The sequence below is a fragment of the Neovison vison genome, chromosome X, assembly GCF_020171115.1.
Source record: "Neovison vison isolate M4711 chromosome X, ASM_NN_V1, whole genome shotgun sequence".
In the NCBI taxonomy this organism is placed as follows: Eukaryota; Metazoa; Chordata; class Mammalia; order Carnivora; family Mustelidae; genus Neogale; species Neogale vison.
In genome coordinates this window covers 103,800,183-103,820,359 of record NC_058105.1, presented here as the reverse complement: position 1 = coordinate 103,820,359, position 20,177 = coordinate 103,800,183, and the positions used below count along the sequence as shown (strand labels likewise).

The window sequence follows — 20,177 nt, the reverse complement described above, 5'->3', positions numbered from 1 at the left end:
CGCAATTAATTATTTTGTACATTATCAGGAAGTATTGAAAAGTTTTCTCAGTAAAACTGTAATTCAATTTATATTCCCACTAGAAAGTGAGAAGGCAGTTCATTGCTGCCAGACTTGCACTTATTATATCTTTCCGTTTGTAACTTAGATGTGAAAAATGGTATTCCATGTTATACATTTGTATTTCATCCTTTATAATTTGAATTATAAATTTTCATAGGCTTAATGGTTGTTTACGCCTCTTTTTGTAAATTCATTACTAATGACCCTCCCTTATTCAGACAATTTTTTCCATGTCTCATCTTTCTTTTAAATTGTCTCGTATTTTTACCATGTTTGCAGTTGTGTCCATTGGTTTGTGTGCTGCTCTCTTGTATGTTTTAAAATATTTTACTCAAAAATTTATCCTAAATTTGTCCTTATTAAAATGTTTTTGAACTTTTTAATATGTGTGGTATTTTGTTTTGGTGTAACATTTGACACAAAGTTCTAATGACATTTTTTTCAGTTACTGAATACAATTTCTCAGTAATAGTTATAAGTAATTTTTCTCTTCAATGTTTCTTCAGTACAAGTATACTCTTCGACTCATTGATACATCATTTTGTGTATACGCAATCTACTCCTCTAGTAGCTGTATTCTTTGTACTCTTTTTAAGCTTATAGTTCTATTACATCACTATTCTTCAAAGTAAATTTTGGGATCATTCCAAGTATTAAAAAGAAGATTAAAAAAAACAAGATCAAATAGTTATAGGTTGCTTGATGTGATAGCAGAGGACACAGTCAGTCTACATAGGGCAATATATAGTGAGAAATGTTTAAACAGAGATTTCTTTGAAGAAATAGCTGTAACATAATTTTAAGAAATAATATTTAATTCTTGAAAAAGAACTCTTCATATAAAAGTTATTTTTTATTAGTTCTCAAAATGTACACATAGCTCAAAATATAATTAATAAATGCTTTCTTGACTTAAAAAATAAAATGTGATTGCATACAACACAAACTTTTCAGAATTAGCAGGAAAAACATTCTGAAACCTCCTACAATCTTTTTATTTACCATATTAGTATTTTTCTATTACTCGATATAAGGCTGCTAAAAATGTAAATAGAACTCAAAAAAAAGTTATGATATTACATAAGGCTAATGTTTAAAATTTATTTTATAACTACACAGATTTTACCACTTTATGTATGGAAATGTGAAAGGAGTTCTAAATTAGCAAGCAAAGGGGGGAATAATACCACAATTTCTATAATAATCAAAATTGTTGTATCTAAAAATAATTACTAAACAAGAAAGAATATAATTCATACACAGACCATGTCTCTTCAAAAAAAGAATTTCTGTCTTATGGAGAGAAAGCACAAATGCATAAAATATTACATTTTTAAAAATCTTATCTTCACTTTTCCAATTGCAAACTATCATATCTACCACAATTATTTTATTTCTATTATTTTCATATTACACCAATGTAATATGAAGGTATATAGATAGATAGATCAATGCCATAAAGGTTATACCAATGTGACTGATAAATGATATCTGCACTACATTGTTTAAGATATTCAAATATACACAGACCTGTAACTCTCCGAGTCTCTGTTCCATGATGTCATATTCAGTAACAGTGACCTGAGGTATAGAGAGTTTTGTTTCTGACTGCTGGATCCATGTCAGGATGGTACTCATGGTCTCCTGATAGCGCATGGGTGGCAAAATGTCAAAAACTTTATCAAAAGGCAAAAGAAGAGAATCATTTCATTATTTTATACTTTGTCATTATGTTTTCCTAAGTTGTTAGAAACTAAATCACACTTCTAATTACAAATATCAGCAAGTTGTGAAAATGTGAAGATACAAGATACAAATTAGAATGTGATGATGATACTGAAGATAAAATCCTACTACATGTATGATACTTGGACAGAAACTACACAGACACAGACACACACACACACACACACACACACACATAAAACACTGAATCCTCACATCAGACTTGGAAGGTTTATGCTGTTAAAGTAATTTTTTAAGGTAATGAAATGACAAAACATAGTGGCTAAGTAATGTGCGCATGATAACAGAGATGGTACTTGGAGAAACCAAAGAGAGTTCATGTATATTGACTTTGAAGGCTATTCTTTGTGAGCCAGCATTTGCCTTTGCAGAAAGTATCATTATGCTCAGCAGTTGATATTTTAACATCATGTCACTTATTTTATTAAAAAATTCTGTGTGTTTAATATGTATCAGAAACTCTAATAATGATTATCCATATTATCATTCTTACAATACACCTGTGAGATAAGCATTTTTATTCTCATTTAGAGCCAAGGAACCTGAGGCTACAAAAAAAGGCCAAGTAATTTGCTCACATGCAAGAGCCTAGTAAATAGTAGAACTAGTAAACCAGGTTTGTCCGATTTCAAAGTCAAACCTACTACTTAGCAGCATACTTCCCTTTATATATATATATATATATATATATATATATATATATATAAATTTATATATAAATATAAATTAGGGAATGAAAAGTATAAGTATAAATTAGGGAATGAAAAATACATTGAGTACAGTGTGTGTGTGTGTGTGTGTGTGTGTGTGTACATAGTTATGTACAAACTTTAAACCATATGTGAATATATGTGTATATATACTTTATACAGCTATAATTGTTTACACAGTTAAAACTGTACCCACATTAAATGAGAAGAAAGAAAAATGTTCAGATTTGTCAGATTATCAATAAAGTATTAAGGTAACATAAGCATGGCAGAAGTATATAACAGTTAATTTATGATATATTATGATATTATAGATTGTCCATAACTGTCCATAACTCAGTCAGCATCCATCTATGCACAGAATTCAGGGAGGGAGAGAAGAAGGAAAATGATAGGTATATAGATAGATAGATCAATGCCATAAATTTAAAGAATCTGTTACTTTTTAAAAAGCACAGGTCAGCATAAAATCAAAGTCTCTCAAATCCAGAAAAAAGATAAACACTGAAACATTCTAAAAGATTAATAAATTTGATGAATTTTTAGAACTTAGGAAATAATCATAATTTTATATTTTTCCATTAATTTAGCCAAAATATTAACAAAGTATGCATTAATTTGCATTATTCAATGAATAATTTACATTACACAGTAATGTAAATTCCCTTTAAAATCATGATAAAGTATTGAAAATCCAGGCCATCATTACATGTGGACACTGTTTGTGGTATTGCATAGATGGAACTTCTTATTCCATATTTTTATTTAGAATGTTCAGGTACATTTCTTCCTTTGCTATCTGAATCCCTAGTAAACATTCCAGGTGTTTCACAGATGGATTGCATTAGGGAGGAGCTAGAACTGAAAGAAGACCTACCAAGTTCATAGCTTCTGAATTAGCTATCTCATTGCCCACATGTAGGTTCATCAATCAGGAAATACTTGTATCTGAAAAGCTATGGTAATTGCTACCCAATGGACTCTAATATTACCCTCAAGTCTGCCACTGTTCTGGGGTAGGTCTTGATATAATCTCCCTTCTTTAGACTCCTTCTGTGTAATGAAAAATCAACCATTTCTGTCTCTGAATTGTTGATGATTTTTCTGTATAACTGCTTCTAATCTGTATTCAGGTGCAAGACATAAAGTTCTCCCACTGAGAGCTAAGCCAACCTTCTCTCTATTCTAAGAAGGCAGATGATTTCTGAAATGAACAGAAGTATCTTTGCATCTTACATGTAAGTTACCTAGTACATGAAAAGCCCATATAATGGGGCACCTGGGTGGCTCAGTGGGTTAAAGCCTCTGCATTCGGCTCGGGTCATGATCCCAGGATCCTGGGATCAAGCCCCATATCGGACTCTCTTCTCTGCAGTGAGCCTGTTTCCTCCTCTCTCTCTCTCTGTCTGCCTCTCTGCCTACTTGTGATCTTTCTCAAATAAATAAAATTTTTTTTAAAAAGCCCATATAATGTAAGATACTTCCTAGCCTCTCCATACATGCTCCTGCTTCCTTTCAATCAACGACTACACTCAGTTTTTGAAAATGCAAAACTGATTTATAATGCTACATCACAGCATATTTTTCCCTTGGAATCATGCATTCATTGTACTTTATTTTATATTTAAATTAAATTAACACATAGTGTATTATTAGTTTCAGAGGTAGAGTTCAGTGATTCATCAGTCTTATATAACAGCCAGTGCTCATTATATTCCATGCCCTCCTTAATATCCATTACCCAGTTACCCCATCCTCATTTTTGTTTGGTATGATTAAGAGTCTCTTATGGTTTGTCTCCCTCTCAGATTTTTTGTCTTGTTTAATTTTTCCCTCCCTTCCCCTATGCTCTTCTGTTTTGTTTCTTAAATTCCACATATGAATGAAATCATAGGATCATTGTCTTTCTTTGACTGACTTATTTTGCTTAGCATAATACCCTCTAGTTCCATCCACATCACACAAAAATAGACTTAAAATGTGAGATAAGAATCCATTAAAATTCTAGAGGAGAACATAGGCAGTAACTTCTTTGACCTTGGCCACAGCAACTTCTTGCTAGACATGTCTCCAAAGGCAAGGGAAACAAAGGCAAAAATGAACTACTGGGACTTGACATCAACATAAAAAGCAAATAAAACACTCAACAGGGGGCCTGAGTGGCTCAGTGGGTTAAAGCCTCTGCCTTTGGCTCAGGTCATGATCCTGGGGTCCTGGGATCGAGCCCCACATCGGGCTCTCTGCTCAGTGGGGAGCCTGCTTCCCTTCCTCTCTCTCTGACTACCTTTCTGCCTACTTGTGGTCTCTGTCTGTAAAATAAATAGAATCTTTAAAAAAAAAAAAAGAAAGAAAACATTCAACAAAACCAAAAGACAACCTACAGAATTGGAGAAGGTATTTGCAAATGACTTATCTGATAAAGGGCTAATAACCAAAATCTATATAGAGAACTTATCAAACTCAACAACCAAAGAACAAATAATCTAATCAGGAGCTGCACAGAAGATATGCATAGACAATTCTCCAAAGACGACATCTAAATGGTCAACAGACACATGAAAAAATGCTCAACATCACTTGGCATCAGGGAAATACAAATCAAAACCACAATGAGATACCACAGCATAAAAATTATCTATACTGTTTCATTTTTCTAGAATCCTCACACATGGTTCATATAAGACCCCTTAGTCTATCCACCTCTCCAGACTCATCTTTCATCACCCACTTCCCTCTGTGTTCCAGGGAAATAAGACTTCTCTACTTCTTAATTAGCCATCACCTACTACCTCCCTAGTCTTATAGATTCCTATTCATCCTCTGGCTTCTGTGTTAAGCAGTACATTCTCAAGGAAATCTTTGCTGACCTTCCCAGTCTGGATAAGTTTCCTTAGTAACAGAGCTGTGGCCTTGGCCTTTTCTGTTCAAGCACTCATCTCAATTATAATTATAAAAATACCAGTTTGATTTTAAGATTAATGGCTGTGTCTTTCCCCAGTTTACAAGCATAATGGCAGCAAAAAGCATGTGGTTTTAGCTTAGCAGTCTATCCCCAATGACCAGTACAGTGTCTTGCAAGGAATCAGTATTTGTTAAATAAATAACTACATGTTGGAAAATGTAACCAAGAATGCCTTTGCCAGGAACACAGGAGAAAACCAGTATTTGGTGAAGCTCAGAATGTGAACAAGAGGAGAATTTAGACCTTCTTCTTATCCCACCTACTGAATCTTTCTAATCCCCATGGGAATTTCTAAACACTGAGTAGCTTAAATTGACTTTGGTTATTCCTCATCTCCTTTCTCACTTCATGGTTTCTAGACTACTAAGGTAGACTTCTTTAGTTGCAATTTTTCTTAATGCAATTCATTTGTAAATTTACAAGGTGTTAGTTGGGTAAAAATTAACAAATATTAAAGAAAATGTATGTATTGAATCTCATAGTGTATACACACACACATTTTGGTTTTCTTCTGGAATTCTTTTGAAAAACAACAAAATCATGTCTACAACTGTATCACTTTGGAACAGAACAATTGATAGAATAACAATTTTTATTATATCCTGACCAGGAATGTTAGTTTGTGTCTAGGGAAATATGACCACCACTATGTCAAAAAAAATGCTTATATCTCTCTATTTGTGTACCCATACAAACAAATTACATGTATAAAATACATGTATATATTTAATATATTATATATCATTTATTATTTCAAACTATTTATTATCAATTTCAACCTCTGAGATATATTTTAAGGATGCAATAATTAAGAGAACAGACTCCCTGCATTGGATTCACTGGGTTTGTAATACCTTGAGATATTTAACTGGAAAGGCAAGGCAGTAGCTGGGCATAAGGACCCAGGACTTAGAGGGTAAGTCTGGACTGCAAATAAAATGTATGACTTTTTTGTTTACAATATACAGTGGAGGCCAAGGATACCTTTACTCATATAGGTTTCTTCTAAATGTAAAAAAGCATTCATTAGCTAACATGATTTACCTCATAGTAGCTGAAAAGTGATTATGAACCACAGAGTTTATATCATTTAAATCAGACATACCTAAGAATACTAGTGAAGGATTCCTAGTGTTTTGTTATACATAACTAGGTTATTTATGGCACCTTTTTTTTTTGAAAAATCACAACTCTTTCTCTCTCTCCCCAAAATTAAAGCCACTCAGGAAAAATAAAGGTACTTAACTGTCACGCAAGCGGTGGAGTAGAGAGAAGGAATACTGAACTCAGTATGAACTGAGATGTTGCACATGTAAATACACACCAGATTTTGAAGGCTTGGTATAAAAATAACATAAAAAACTCCTATAGTATTTAATTTTGATTCTTTGTTAAGACAATATTATGTGGATGCCCTTATTTACATAAAATATACAATTAAATTACTTTCATTTTTCTTGTTTAATACAGTTACTAGAAAAGTTTAAATTATGTATATGGTTCACATTCTATTTATAGTGGATGAGCTTACATAGAAACTGTAGGAAATAATCCATTTAAGGAAAGAAAGAGAGCATATATGCTAGTCGTCTGTAAATAGTGACAGCATTTTAAAACATTGAAACATCTGCTGTGAATATGAAGTTGGATCTAACTTTAATTTCTCATTATTTATAAGTAGAAATTAGTGATGGCTTAAAAATGAAGTGTGTGAGAGTGTGTGTGTGTGTGTGTGTGTAGAAACTTAACTAAGTATATTCCTACTTCTTTGATAAATCTATTTTGGGAATTTCTCATATTGAAGCTATCCTTCTTTTTAACTCCATACCAAGCAGATACCAACTTTTCTCTATCCCTCATAGTTAATAGGATGATAAAAAAAAAAACAGTGTAATCAACAAAGATCTTTTTCTGCAACTCCAAACCTTATTAAAGGGCATCAACCATGGCATAGAACAAGTATTTCTTTACAATATTAACACTGGCAGAAGATGTCCAGAAGGAAGAAAGGACCCAAGGACCTACAATATATGATGATGAACATACTAGAAATTGTCCTTTAAAAACCTGAAAAAAGTAAGGAATTCTGAGTATGGAGATTTAATTTCCAATGCCAACACAGAAATTAACACCTTAGCTTGACACTCAAGGACCTTTGTGGTTAGAAGTCAATCAACTTCTCAGCCCACCTTTTCATCATCATAAATCCTCCACCCAAAATATATCACTTTATTCAAGCCTTTGTGCTTATGCAGCGCATTCTTTACAAGTCCCTGCTGCTCAAACCCCATTCCCACAAAGGCCCTCAGTGCTCTGATATGAGCAAAATAGATGGGTTTATGAGAATTTTATCCAAGATCACCATAAAATTTTTTAAAGGCCATGTATCAAATGAATCAATTGAAATCTGGGTCTTTTTCCACAAGCAATGCCCTAATATTCTCTGCTTGAATAACTGATTCATCCTCCACGTTTTTCCTCACAATTTTCTACCTAAGTTTATGTAAGTGTCAGCTACTACACTATTCAACTATTTATTACAACAAAGCATAAGTTTTGGGGGGGTTACTGCCCTTCCCCCTTTCCATATTATTTCTAAAATTGGCCCTATTAGTTCAGTAATCCTATCTTCAAAAGTCTTACTAAATATTTAATTTTTTTAAATCTTTTATTCTGTACTTGGCATTTAGCCTATTTCCCAAGATTCTCAAGGTCAAGGAGCAATTCTTGTACCTCATGGTATAAATCACAGAGCTAGCTTAAATAAACATGTCTATTATGCTTGATGTTGATGGCATCAATGAAGAAAACAATAAAAAGTCCATTTACAAGCAGGTTCTCTTAATTTTTTTCTGGAGTTACAGAGAAAAGCAACATAGATTGTTTCTTAGAATAAAAAAAATTCCTTACTTAAATATAAAAGTACACTAGATAAATTTTCTGACCTGGGACTACTAGAATAGTTAGATCATGACAAACTTTGTTTCCTTCCTTGTCTCAGTATCTTCACATTAGATCAGCATCTTAGCAGGAACTAACCACTGTGTTTGAAATTATGGCTATAGAGAACATTTTCTGCTGGTTGCCCTAAAATTTTCGTGAATTAACCCTACAGGAAGCCCAAAACGCTCCCTGTCATTTTGTAAAAGTGTCTCTTACCACACACCTCTTTAGATCATCACCTCTTCAAGGGCTGTCTCCACTTTCTTTTATATTCCTTATCACAAATCTAGTCTAAGGTTAGGCCTATATACATAGCAACAATTTCCCATCTCCCAGCTTCCACTCAGACTCTTGTACTTGTTTGTCACAAACCAGCTAGAGGCTAACATACTAGCTAAGGCTTTCAAAATTATGTATCAGATTACTGAATTTCCTCAACTCAAATTCTTTTAGAAATTTCAGCTACTGGGGCACCAGGATGGCTCAGTCAATTGGGCATCTGCCTTCAGTTCAGGCCGTGATCCCAGGGTCCTGGGATGGAGCCCAAAGGCAGGCTCTCTGCTCAGCAGGAGGTCTGCTTCTCCCTCTTCCTCTGCTCTGATCTCTCTCTCTGTGTGTGTCGTAAATAAATAAAAACTTTAAAAAGAAATCTAGGGTTAGGCAGGCTGCCCTTATCTTACACCACATATAAAAGTAAACTCAAAACAGATTAAAGCCTTAACTGAAAAATTGCAACCATAAAACTCCTAGAATGAAACACAGGGAGAATGCTTCTTAACACTGGTGCTGAAATAACTGCTTGGATTTAACATAAAAGTAAACAAATGGGACCATGTGAAACCAAAACATTTCTCTACAGCAAAGGAAACAATTAACAGAATAAAACAGCAGCCTACAGAATGGGAGAAAATAATTGCAAGCCAGGTAAATGATTAGAGGTTACTATCTAAAATATCTAAGGAACTCCCACAATTTAACAGGAAAAAAATAATCTGACTAAAAAATGGGCAAAGGGTTTAAACAGACATTCTCCAATGATGACATACAAATAAAATGATGATATATGATAATGATATACAAATGAAAACGGATAGATGAAAAGATGTTAAATATCACTAATAATGAAAAATACGCATATCAAAACCACAATGAGAGATCATCCTACACTTGCTGGGGTCACTGTTATCAAAAGTAACAAAAGATAACAAGTAACTGCTGCGTATGTGGAAAAACTGGAACCCTCCACCATTTGTAGAAATATAAAATGGTGTAGCTGCTAGAGGAAACAGTATAAAGGTTCCTTTAAAAATTACAAATTAGAACCACCATATAAATCCAGCAATGCCACATATAGGGACATATCCAAAAGAACCGAAATCAGGATCTTGAAGAGAAATCTATAGTCTCACAGTCATTGCAGTATTATTCACAATAGCCAAGATATGGAAAGAAACTAAATGTCTATAAAGGGGTAAATGGATAAAGAAGATGTGATGTATACACACAACAGAATACCATTCAACCTTAAAAAAAATAGGAAAGCCCTGCCATATACAACAATAGGGAAGAACTTGGAATGCGTTATGCTAAATGAAATAAACCAGTTACAGAGGACAAATACCACGATTCCACTCTACGAGGTACCTAATGGAGCCAAACTCCTAGAAGCAGAGAATAGAAAGGTGGGTGCCTGGGGCAAGAGGGAATTATTTTCCTGACATGACATATACTTCCAATTGAAATAAATGTGAACTATAGCACAAATTTTGTTTTCATATTTACAGGTAGAAAGTACATTTAAAACTTTCCTCATTAAAATAAGAGATCACCTGTAATAAGCCATGTGCTATTTTTTTCTACACTCATGTAAATTAGAGCATAGTCCTTCTAGTTTGCAGTTTCTAGGAAAGGTTCCCGGCAACTCTTTTGGGAGATAATTGTACTCTCTCAATCTTGTAGCCCTGTGCAACCATTAATCTACATTCTGTCTCTCTAGGTGTGTCAATTGCAACCATTTCCTATAAATGGAATCATATAAAATATGGCCTTTTGCAGCTGGCTTCTCTCTTTAGCATCTTTTCAAGGTCCATTCACACTGTAGCAAGTATTGGTGCTTCATTATACTTTTTAAAAGTAACATATAATGTATTATTTGTTTCAGGGGTACAGGTCTGTGATATTATTGAATGATATTTCATTGTATAGAGAAGCCCATTTTCTTTCTTTACTCATCAGCTGATGGGCATTTGAGTTGGTTCCACTTTTTGGTTACCATGAATCATGTCACTACGAACATCCATGTATACTTGCTAGTTCTCATACAATCTAATATTCATCCTTTCAGTTATTCAAGGTCCACGAGGTCACTCGGGACACTGCAATAATAAAACATTCTTAAAGGGTTGCTCTGTGAGGACTAATAAAGATAAATTATATGAAAGGCATTTATTTATAGACTAAAAATCACTATGAATATAGAATACATTTTATCTATTTTTGATAAACTATTTTTTCATGTCATCTCTGCCAGGTACCAAGCAGCAATTCCTTAGACCAATTTTCACTACTCAAAATACATTTAAAAAGTCAAGTTTTTGTTTCATTCTGAGAACACAAGAAAGAAGAAAAGGAAAGAAGTTGAAAGTCGAATGGATTACCACCCTTTGTGTTAGCTCTTATTTGCTGAATACTGAATATGTTGAAAGTACTGTGGAGTAATATAAGAAATCAGATTTACTCCCCTGTGCCAGTTTGCAGGTAAAGCATATATATGTAAAAATTCTTTGGAAATAATGATTAATTAACAAACTGAACTATAATATGACTTGATATGGTGCATTTTTTATTTGCCTTTTATATACAAGTATACAATAGTTATATATCAATGCATAATATATTAAGTTACATATATATAAATTTCTAATATATAAATATATAAAAATAAATTATATAATTCAATTATGCTTGAACTGTATATAGTCATATACATATAATTTTATATGATGTGCATATATAACATAAGTTACACATGGACATATAAATTATATAATATATAATTCATATATATAATCCATTTTAAACTAATAATTATTGATAATCAAGACAAGTTTTTCAAAAGAGTAAAACTGATAAAGATGTTTTGGTAAATAAAGTATAAGGAGAACAATTTACTTATAAATAAATGGAGTAAAAATGTTTGGCAGTTTTATGAATAATCATCATATGTATAAAAGATAAAAGAGAAGACATGATAATATTAGATGGGCAGACTGATGGCTGTATAGATAGAGAGTATATATTATTATATATTTATACTGTAGCATCATAATCAAAGCTCAGCTGTCAACAGACATCAACATCCTGAACATTTTTTAAATAAACACAAAAACTGTTGAACCTTAAAATAATTAATAGGTATGGATAAATTAAAATAATTTTCTAGTGAGTAAGCTGCTTTTCCCAGCAGTTACAATATAACCACTAACGTGTATTTGACTTTAGGGGAGGTTTACAGATTTTATGATAAGAGAAATGCATTATTGTTAAATAGGTCAATGTTGGAAAATTTAGGACAGTCACAATCTTTTCCCCAATTGATTTTATAGACGCTCAGCCACAAGTATACTGAAATCCACTAGAGGGAGCTGACATCACTGTGAAGTTGCATTACCTGATGTCCTACCAGGAAAATAAACCTTTCATCAAAAATGGCTTTAAAGTAAAAGAAAAAAATAAATAAATAAGCACTTATCTTTTGCTTTACTCAGTTCATTCCATGACCTCACCAAGTAAACAAAGCTTAAAAACCAGGAAAACAGGGAAAGTTTCATGTATATCACTACACTCATTTTAGAAAATTACTATTTGGTAAATTATTTGGATATTTACAAAAAGAAGTAGTCAAAAAACGTGTTTTCCAACTAATTAAAATTTTGATAGAAAACAAATACATGTTCTTGTGCTTCTCATAACAAATTTAGGGAAGACATTTAAAAAAATATTTTGATCTTAATGCCTTAAAATCCAATTTTACTCTATAATTTTCAGTATGTACATATCTACGTACAGATGGTGAACCAAAAACTCATTTACTAATGTTTGAAAATGTTCATAAACCTGTCAAAGGAATTTTTGTCTTAGTAATTAAGCTGATGAGTCGGACTATTTTGGACCAGATATTATTAATATTCTAAGAGCAAACTGGTGAGAAACAAAAGAGACATTTTGGGAAAATTTCACCGGTCAAATGGTACCCATTTGTGTAACTGCTCCACTTCTAGGTCATATTTTACTATTAAATAAGAAAAAGAGGATACTGCATAATGACAGTGATCCAATAGTGAAATGCAGCCCAGGGAATAATTTGCCCTTTGCTGAATTTCAGTTGCTGCATGTATGTTACAGCTATAACAATATTCATATAAACTAGATAGAAGTATTAGGGAGAAGCCTAGCTAAATATCCTTGTACATAAAGCAAAGAGGATTTAATGAAAACCTACTAAGAGGGCTTCAACTGCTCTTTTATTTCCTCTAGTGATCAAAATCTTTGATTGTTAGATTTGCAACCCACCAAGGAGATGTTAATGCTTGTATAAAACACATATTTTATTTGTTTCTCAAAGTCATGAAATTATTATGGGAGGTGAGGGGGAGAAATGAAAATATAACACATATTTTTTCCAACAATAGTATCTCATTCTTTCATACTACAGAATGTAGGGATGGTGCATTCCTTTGGTAGAAATGACTCTTTCATGTGACTATTTTCTCTTTTTCCAACAAATACTGAATTTGGAAAATATCGAGTTAGCCATCTCAAGTATTTTTACTTACTTGTTTGGAGCTCTTTTTCTTTTGCCTGCACATCAGCAAAGACTTGGTTAAAATGATTTGTAAAGGCCACAAAGTCTGCATCCAGGAACATTGGCCCTTGTCCCTTCTCTTTCAGGCCTGTGCTTTGAATTTTTAATCGTTCGATTTGAGGCTGAAGAGCTGACAGCTGGTGGACTTCGTCCTGTACCGTAATTTAGAGTATTAAAACAAAGAAAACTTTTATTTTGCATAGATTTCATTTTTGCAAAGAAAGGTGTTAGAAGGCAGGGATGCAAACTTAGCTTATTGTCCTTATCAAAAAAATTTAAAAATACGTTGGCTCTTCACTCAACAAATACCATCATATAGAGCTGTCTTTAAATTTCAAAATCGCATCATTTCTAGCATTAACGGATGTGAATGTGCACTTGAAAAATGCTATGAATGACCTTATATCCTCTCAGTCAGACACGAATGTTCCTCTGTACCCCTCTTATCTCAAAATACTGTGCCTTTGCTCCAAATTCTAAGCTTGTTTAATGAACAATATTTTTCTTTAAATTCACTTGTGAAGGATATAAAGTATACCTATCTACAAACATACCTACATTACAAATTTATCTTCATATACTGATATTTCATAGATTACATAAGCTATGTAATACTTATGTAAACATGCACATATTTATATCTGTAATTATTTATCTTTTATATGGTCACATTATTCTCCTGACTGAACAAGCAATTACCACTGTTTCAGTTAGGGTGGAGTTTGTTCTGCTTTTCTTGTCCTGGTGTAACTATTAATAATACCTCCTTGCACTCTCAAGAGTACTCTAGTTTGGATGATAAAATCATATGGACCCACTACTGTGCAGTATAGTAGTTACATGTCATATGTGGCTACTGAAAACCTAAAATGTGGCCAGTACAAATTCAGATATGCTGTCATTATAAAACATACACTGAATTTTGAAGACTTAGTATTAAAATATACAAATATTAACTCATAGTTCTAAATACTGATTGAATCTTGATATGGTAATATTTTCAATTTACCATTTTAAATAACATACATTACTGAAATTCATTTACCTGTTTCTCTTTCCTCTTTTAGTATTGTTTCTAGAACATTTAAAACTACAGATGTGGCTCAAATTCATGGTTTGCATTATATTTCTTTGGAACACTGCTGTTCAAATGAGAATGTTTTCATTCTCTTTTGTTTCCAGTGAAGCTGCGATTCATATGTCTCTGCTACACATATAATTGGAATTCAAACAGAAAGTCCAAAAGCTCTTTATTTAAGTATTATTACCATGGCTGCTTACTTAACGATTCACGCATAGCCTGCTACCTTCAGAAAAAAGTACTTCAGGATTATTTATCATTTAAAATGAAAAAAAAAGGACAATTGAAATTTTAAAATCAGATAACAAGCCAATTAGGAGGAGGGGAAAATGCAAAGAATTACAGTAATTACGAACTAAATGTAAATCTGAGCTTCTGGGAATCAAAGTAAAAAGAAAAAGAAAAAAAAGAAAAAAAAAACAAGTTAGTTTTTGGATGCATGCATACTGTTTTAGAGAGAGTAAGTTTTGTGTTAGGATTTAGTAAGATAAATATATCCCAAGGTTCTTTCATAGGAGCAAGACTACCTGCTGGGCATTGTCATTTTGTTAACAATTTTAGGAGATAAAAGATAACTTTCAGAGGAATGTTGCTATGTGGTTATAACATAAGAATTGATTCAGGTAGGTTAACCTCTGATAACCAAATTATTTTGGTAGGTGAAAATGAAAGCCATGTATATAAATAGGGGAAAGACCCTATCTCCCATTCTAATATAAAGCCTCTCAATCAAGAGCTAGAAGGTAGGTGCATATCAACATGTGAAGGATAAGACAAGAGCTAAAGGGTAGTACTCCGTGTTTTTTATTATAGGATTAAGACATGCACTTTGTACACTAGGCTTACAAATGGTAGCATTGACATCTGCTGTGAAACATTTAAGAACCTGATTTACATTTGGCCAGATGGAGGGCCGTCATTCTTCCTGTTTAGGGGGCTATCGAAGGAACCTGCAGTATAGTAAAGTGTGTTCTGTAAAACAAAGGGGACTTGGAAACTAATAAAACATTTGGGCAAATGTTCAATTCGGACCTTAACGTTCTGAGAGTAAGTCTTAGGAGAGATCATTTTGACTTGAAATATTTATCATTTAAAAGATGTTAGCAATTACTCATTATTTCCACAAAAAGGGCCTTAATGTGGTTAGTCCTCCTGAGTAAGGCATCTTCCCTGAGTCTGTTTATCCTTCAAATTTTGTGTTTATCTGATGGAAAAACTTTTTCATTTTTCTTGGAAAAGCGTCCATGGATTTCTTCCAATTCCCAAAGAGTTCTCTAACCCCCATAAGAAGAACCAGTGCTGGCAAGCATTATATTTGGAGCTAACACTACTGTCTAATCTTAAAAAAATCTCCAAATAACAGAATGCACTGACAAACAAGATAGAATAATTTATTTACCTAGCATTAATCATAGCAAAATAATATGTTAGCTTTTGTGTGAATGAGTCTGAGCTTATCCTGCTAAATATTTTACCCCAGGTGACTCATCAAGTCAATAGCAACCAAAGGTGCAGAGAAAAAGAGTAAGGAGTGATGAAGAAGAATGGAATTATGTCATCAAAATTTGGAATCTTCTGACTGAATGCAGAAAAAAGAAATAACTTCACTCAGGATGACTTCCTCAACCTCGAGGAATATTTAACCTCGAGAGAATATTTAAGATTTGTTAACCACCAATGATCTCCATTTGCTCCTCAGATAAAGACCAAAATACTCCAGGTCCTAAGAGTCCTTGCTTTGTCTCTTATATGCCTGTCTTTTGGACTCTTTTATCTTATTCCCACCCCTCACACCTTTCTGTCCAGTATTCACATTGGCCTTCCTTCAGCTCTTTGGAAGTGGTTGTGTTTAAGCCACCAATTGCCCTGTGGTATCTGTCAGGCAGTTGAACCAAGTTAATATACTTAGTATCACTCTCAGCAACACTAGGGATATTGACTATTTATTTTATGGGTGAATGTATTTTTTAGATTTTATGGTTAATTTTTATACCTGAATTTCAACAAACAGGTTAAGGTAAGAAATAATGTAGGTGGAGTATTCTATGGATTCATAGGAAAAACAAAAGTCACCAATTCTATTAACAGCAAAATGTGTCTTTAAGTATAGAAATTCCCTTGATTTGCATATTTGCATTAAAAAACTCAATGCCTTTCTGTCCTATATTCTTTATCTAAAAATGTATTTCCTGAGTTTAGTCATTTCCTAGTAAATCTGCAGAACCAATATGAGATAAAAAATCTTCCGATCCTTCATCTGCTTTTCCCTTCAAAGTATCTTTGAATTTCCCATCCCTTCCTAGGATTAATACCACCTCCAAAGCAACCTTGTCACCTCTCCATCTTCAATCTCCCATTATTTAAACCATTCTTTTCAAAGTATGCATATTAACCTCCATTCCCTGCTTCTTAGATTAAAACTAGCCATCTCAGTCTGTCATTGAGGTTCATCCTAGAAACCATTTCATTTAACCAATTTCTCACTTTCCATGAAAAGCATTCAGCTCATAGTAACCATACAAAAAGTTCAAGTGATCTTCATTATTGTGTAACTCTGGTTTTCTTACATTTGTAAACACACTCTTTTAATCTCTTTCTCAGGTTCCTTGGTGCCAGTTATACCTTGTTTGGCCCTCCGGATGCACTGCCCACTTCTAGAACTCAGGAGAATGACACTTATAAACTAGGGCTCTTTGTATTATGTCTAATGATTAAGTTTAGCCAATGGGCATCCTTGTCCAGATTCAGGTTCTAGAGGCAGGGAGGAAAGTAAAATAGCATATTGGTTTTTCTGGATCCATTCCTGTGATAGCATGTGGGCTGGCTCTTAAGGCTGTCTTTACAATGGGTGCCCAATTCACTCCTTCTAGGTTTCTGTAACTTCTCTATCTCTAATCCTTTTGGGCCTCAGAAGTTACAGCTCTGATGCAGGGTTACTGTACTATGCCTTATGGTTCCTCTATATTCCAAGCACACTGATAAAATATTTTGGTAAGGAAACCTTCCTCAAATTATCCTAATTTGAGTGAACTGTCAATTTTAAAGATTTTCCTCATATATCCAATTATACAGTACATTGACTGCTTGTGTTTGTGTAGATTCCACTTTTTTAACATATGAATGAGTTTTGTTTTTAGCACATGAGCTGCCATAAAAATGAGCTCCAAATTACTGGCCATTTCTCATAGGATATGTGTAGTTTCCATACTCCCAAACTGCTTCACCATTCTGCAAACAGACAAAATCAATTAGCCATGTGTAAGTACTCTAAATCTACTTTTTTAGGATCCAGTCATCATACATTATCTATTTAAACTCATTTTCTTCACTTACATTTTGACCTTTATTGTGTTTAAACCCTTCAAAGGGATTTTTTTAATTAAATAATTTGCTATTCTTCTGGAAATTGCCAAGAAACTCCTTTTGATCATGATCCAAAAAGGAGGAAAGAATCTTACCTTACACATTTTTAACTGGCTTTTAATTACTGTTGGCTCTGATGTGGTGGTGGGCTGGGTTTTCAACCAGTTTTCAGCAGTAGTTGTCATCTGCTCCAATTGTTGTAGCTGATTATAGAAAGTGATGATGTTGTTCTGATACTCCAGCCAGTTAAGTCTCTCGCTTAGCAATTGGCAGAACTCTATCCACCGGCTGTTCAGTTGTTCTGAGGCTTGTTTGATGCTGTCAGCATTAACACCCTCTAGAAAGAAGATTTTTAAAATATATCCACTGAAGCCACAGACTGCAAGACATCTGAAAACCCATGTGTCTCAAGTTTAAAAGTACTCATATCATGAAGGATTTTGAACAAATCATTTACTGATAAAGAAATAGAAGTACCAACAGAATTTTTGATTACTGATTGTAAATTATTAGAGATGCATCTTATCAAGAGTATGCATGTAATAAAATAATAAATAAGGACACATAAGGTGTACAAGAGTAGAATATATTTAAATCAAAACAAAAAGGGTCAAATCTCTGAAGGCAATTGGAAGATTGATCATGGACAAAAACATATTTTGATAATTGTTAAATATCATGTATGATATTGAAATGTACATTGAAACACTGTGTTTTTAAAATAGTTTGGAAATTAGCTGAAATGTTATTATTTGGATTTTAATTAAAAAACAAAGGAGTTTTTATCAAAATGCAGTGATTCTCTATTTCTGCTATAGAAAGGCAGTGCAATTTTCCATGGGTCCAAAGAAGTGATGGGGCGCCTGGGTGGCTCAATGGGTTAAAGCCTCTGCCTTCGGCTGGGGTCATGATCCCAGGTCGTGGGATCAAGCCCCACATCGGGCTCTCTGCTCAGCAGGAAACCTGCTTCCTCCTCTCTCTCTCTCTCTCTCTGCCTGCCTCTCTGCCTATTTGTGATCTCTGTCTGTCAAATAAATAAATAAAATCTTTTTAAAAAAAAGTTTAAAAAATAAAAATAAGAGAAGTGAAATAAGCAACTAAAAATAACCTTTCTAAAATGAAAAAATATGTTCATATTACATATCATTTACAAATATGGAAGTTGATCTGATAATTTCAAAATCATCTATTACAAAACTAAAGCAGAAAAAAATCTATCAAAGGTAAAATGTAAACATAAGCACATCATTATTACTTAGCTTTCTGGAGAATATACTATGTGTTAGGTATTTGGTGTCTTTTAATATTATTCAATCTATTTAAGTTTACCATAATGTGCTATGTGATTACTAATGCCACTCCAACTATATATTATCCTATACATACCAAGAAACAGTGACAACATCACGTAATGTTGTGTGATAAAATACTCTCTATAGTTACTTGACAAAACTTAGGTGTTCTTACACACACACATACACACATGTATGCAAGTACATAGTAACTTTCTTAATTATATTATATAAAAATATTAAATTGTATATCCATTTTAAAATACAGCTATAACAGCATTGATAACTTTCTTGTATTTCTGAAACATTATTTGACTATTTGAAGGGAGAAATGTTGTTATATAGTGATTCAAATGTGCCATGGACACAAATGATCAGATGTTGAGAGGAAATATTCTCAGCATATGTTAAACTTGAATAAGCACTTAGAAGAAAGAAGACCATGGTGGTCCAATTCCAGTTTGGGCAGGTCAGAGATGCTAAAGTAATTTAAAGGTACTGATGAACGGATACTGCATTGAGTGTTGTTTAACATTTCTCTAAATTATAAGGAAATACAAGGGAAATGAGCTCACTGTCCCTGACATAAGTCAATCATATAAAAAGAGCCACCCTTCTCAAATGAAAAAATAAAACCATAAAGTAATTTTTCATGTGAATAACACATGCTAATCTAATCAGAAAATACAAATAAAACTATAATGAACTACCAATTGGTCCTGTGGTATCTATTAAAATCTAGGGATAGAATTTAATGTGTCCTTGTTGATAATTCTCCAGAACTATCAGCTCAATATGTCAGGCCAAAAAAATGTTCAGATGCTAACATCACTGCAAAAGGAATTAAAATAAATGAGAAAAGCAAATTTTGTACAAATCCACTATGAAATCTATAATACTCTCTACTTATTAACATATTGATTTTTATAACTAAATAAGGGTGATTAAAACACAATAATTAGGTATAAGAAGAATCTCCCTATTGGGATAAATGGTGAAGGGGAACAGAGAGCTACAGAAATTCACAGTAAGAGCTCTAGTATTAGGCAGAACTGAGTTCAAATTTCATTCCCTTTACTAAATGGGTAAATGAGGCTCAATTACTCAATCCCACTGGATCTCCTTTTTCTCATCCATGAAATGAGGCTAAAAT

At 33.2% G+C, this 20,177-nt stretch overlaps 1 protein-coding gene across 7 annotated transcripts in view; it reads right to left on the bottom strand.

The window, feature by feature from the left end:
• The window catches only part of DMD (dystrophin), a 1,990,807-nt gene that overhangs the window by 1,370,703 nt on the left and 599,927 nt on the right, over window positions 1-20,177 (bottom strand). For all 7 annotated transcript variants that reach the window (XM_044235639.1, XM_044235638.1, XM_044235634.1 and 4 more), the window contains 3 exons: window positions 17,828-18,069; window positions 13,260-13,440; window positions 1,594-1,739 (listed from right to left, as the gene is read on the bottom strand). In XM_044235639.1, coding sequence (XP_044091574.1) covers window positions 1,594-1,739; window positions 13,260-13,440; window positions 17,828-18,069 — 569 coding nt within the window. The remainder of the gene's footprint in view (window positions 1-1,593; window positions 1,740-13,259; window positions 13,441-17,827; window positions 18,070-20,177) is intronic.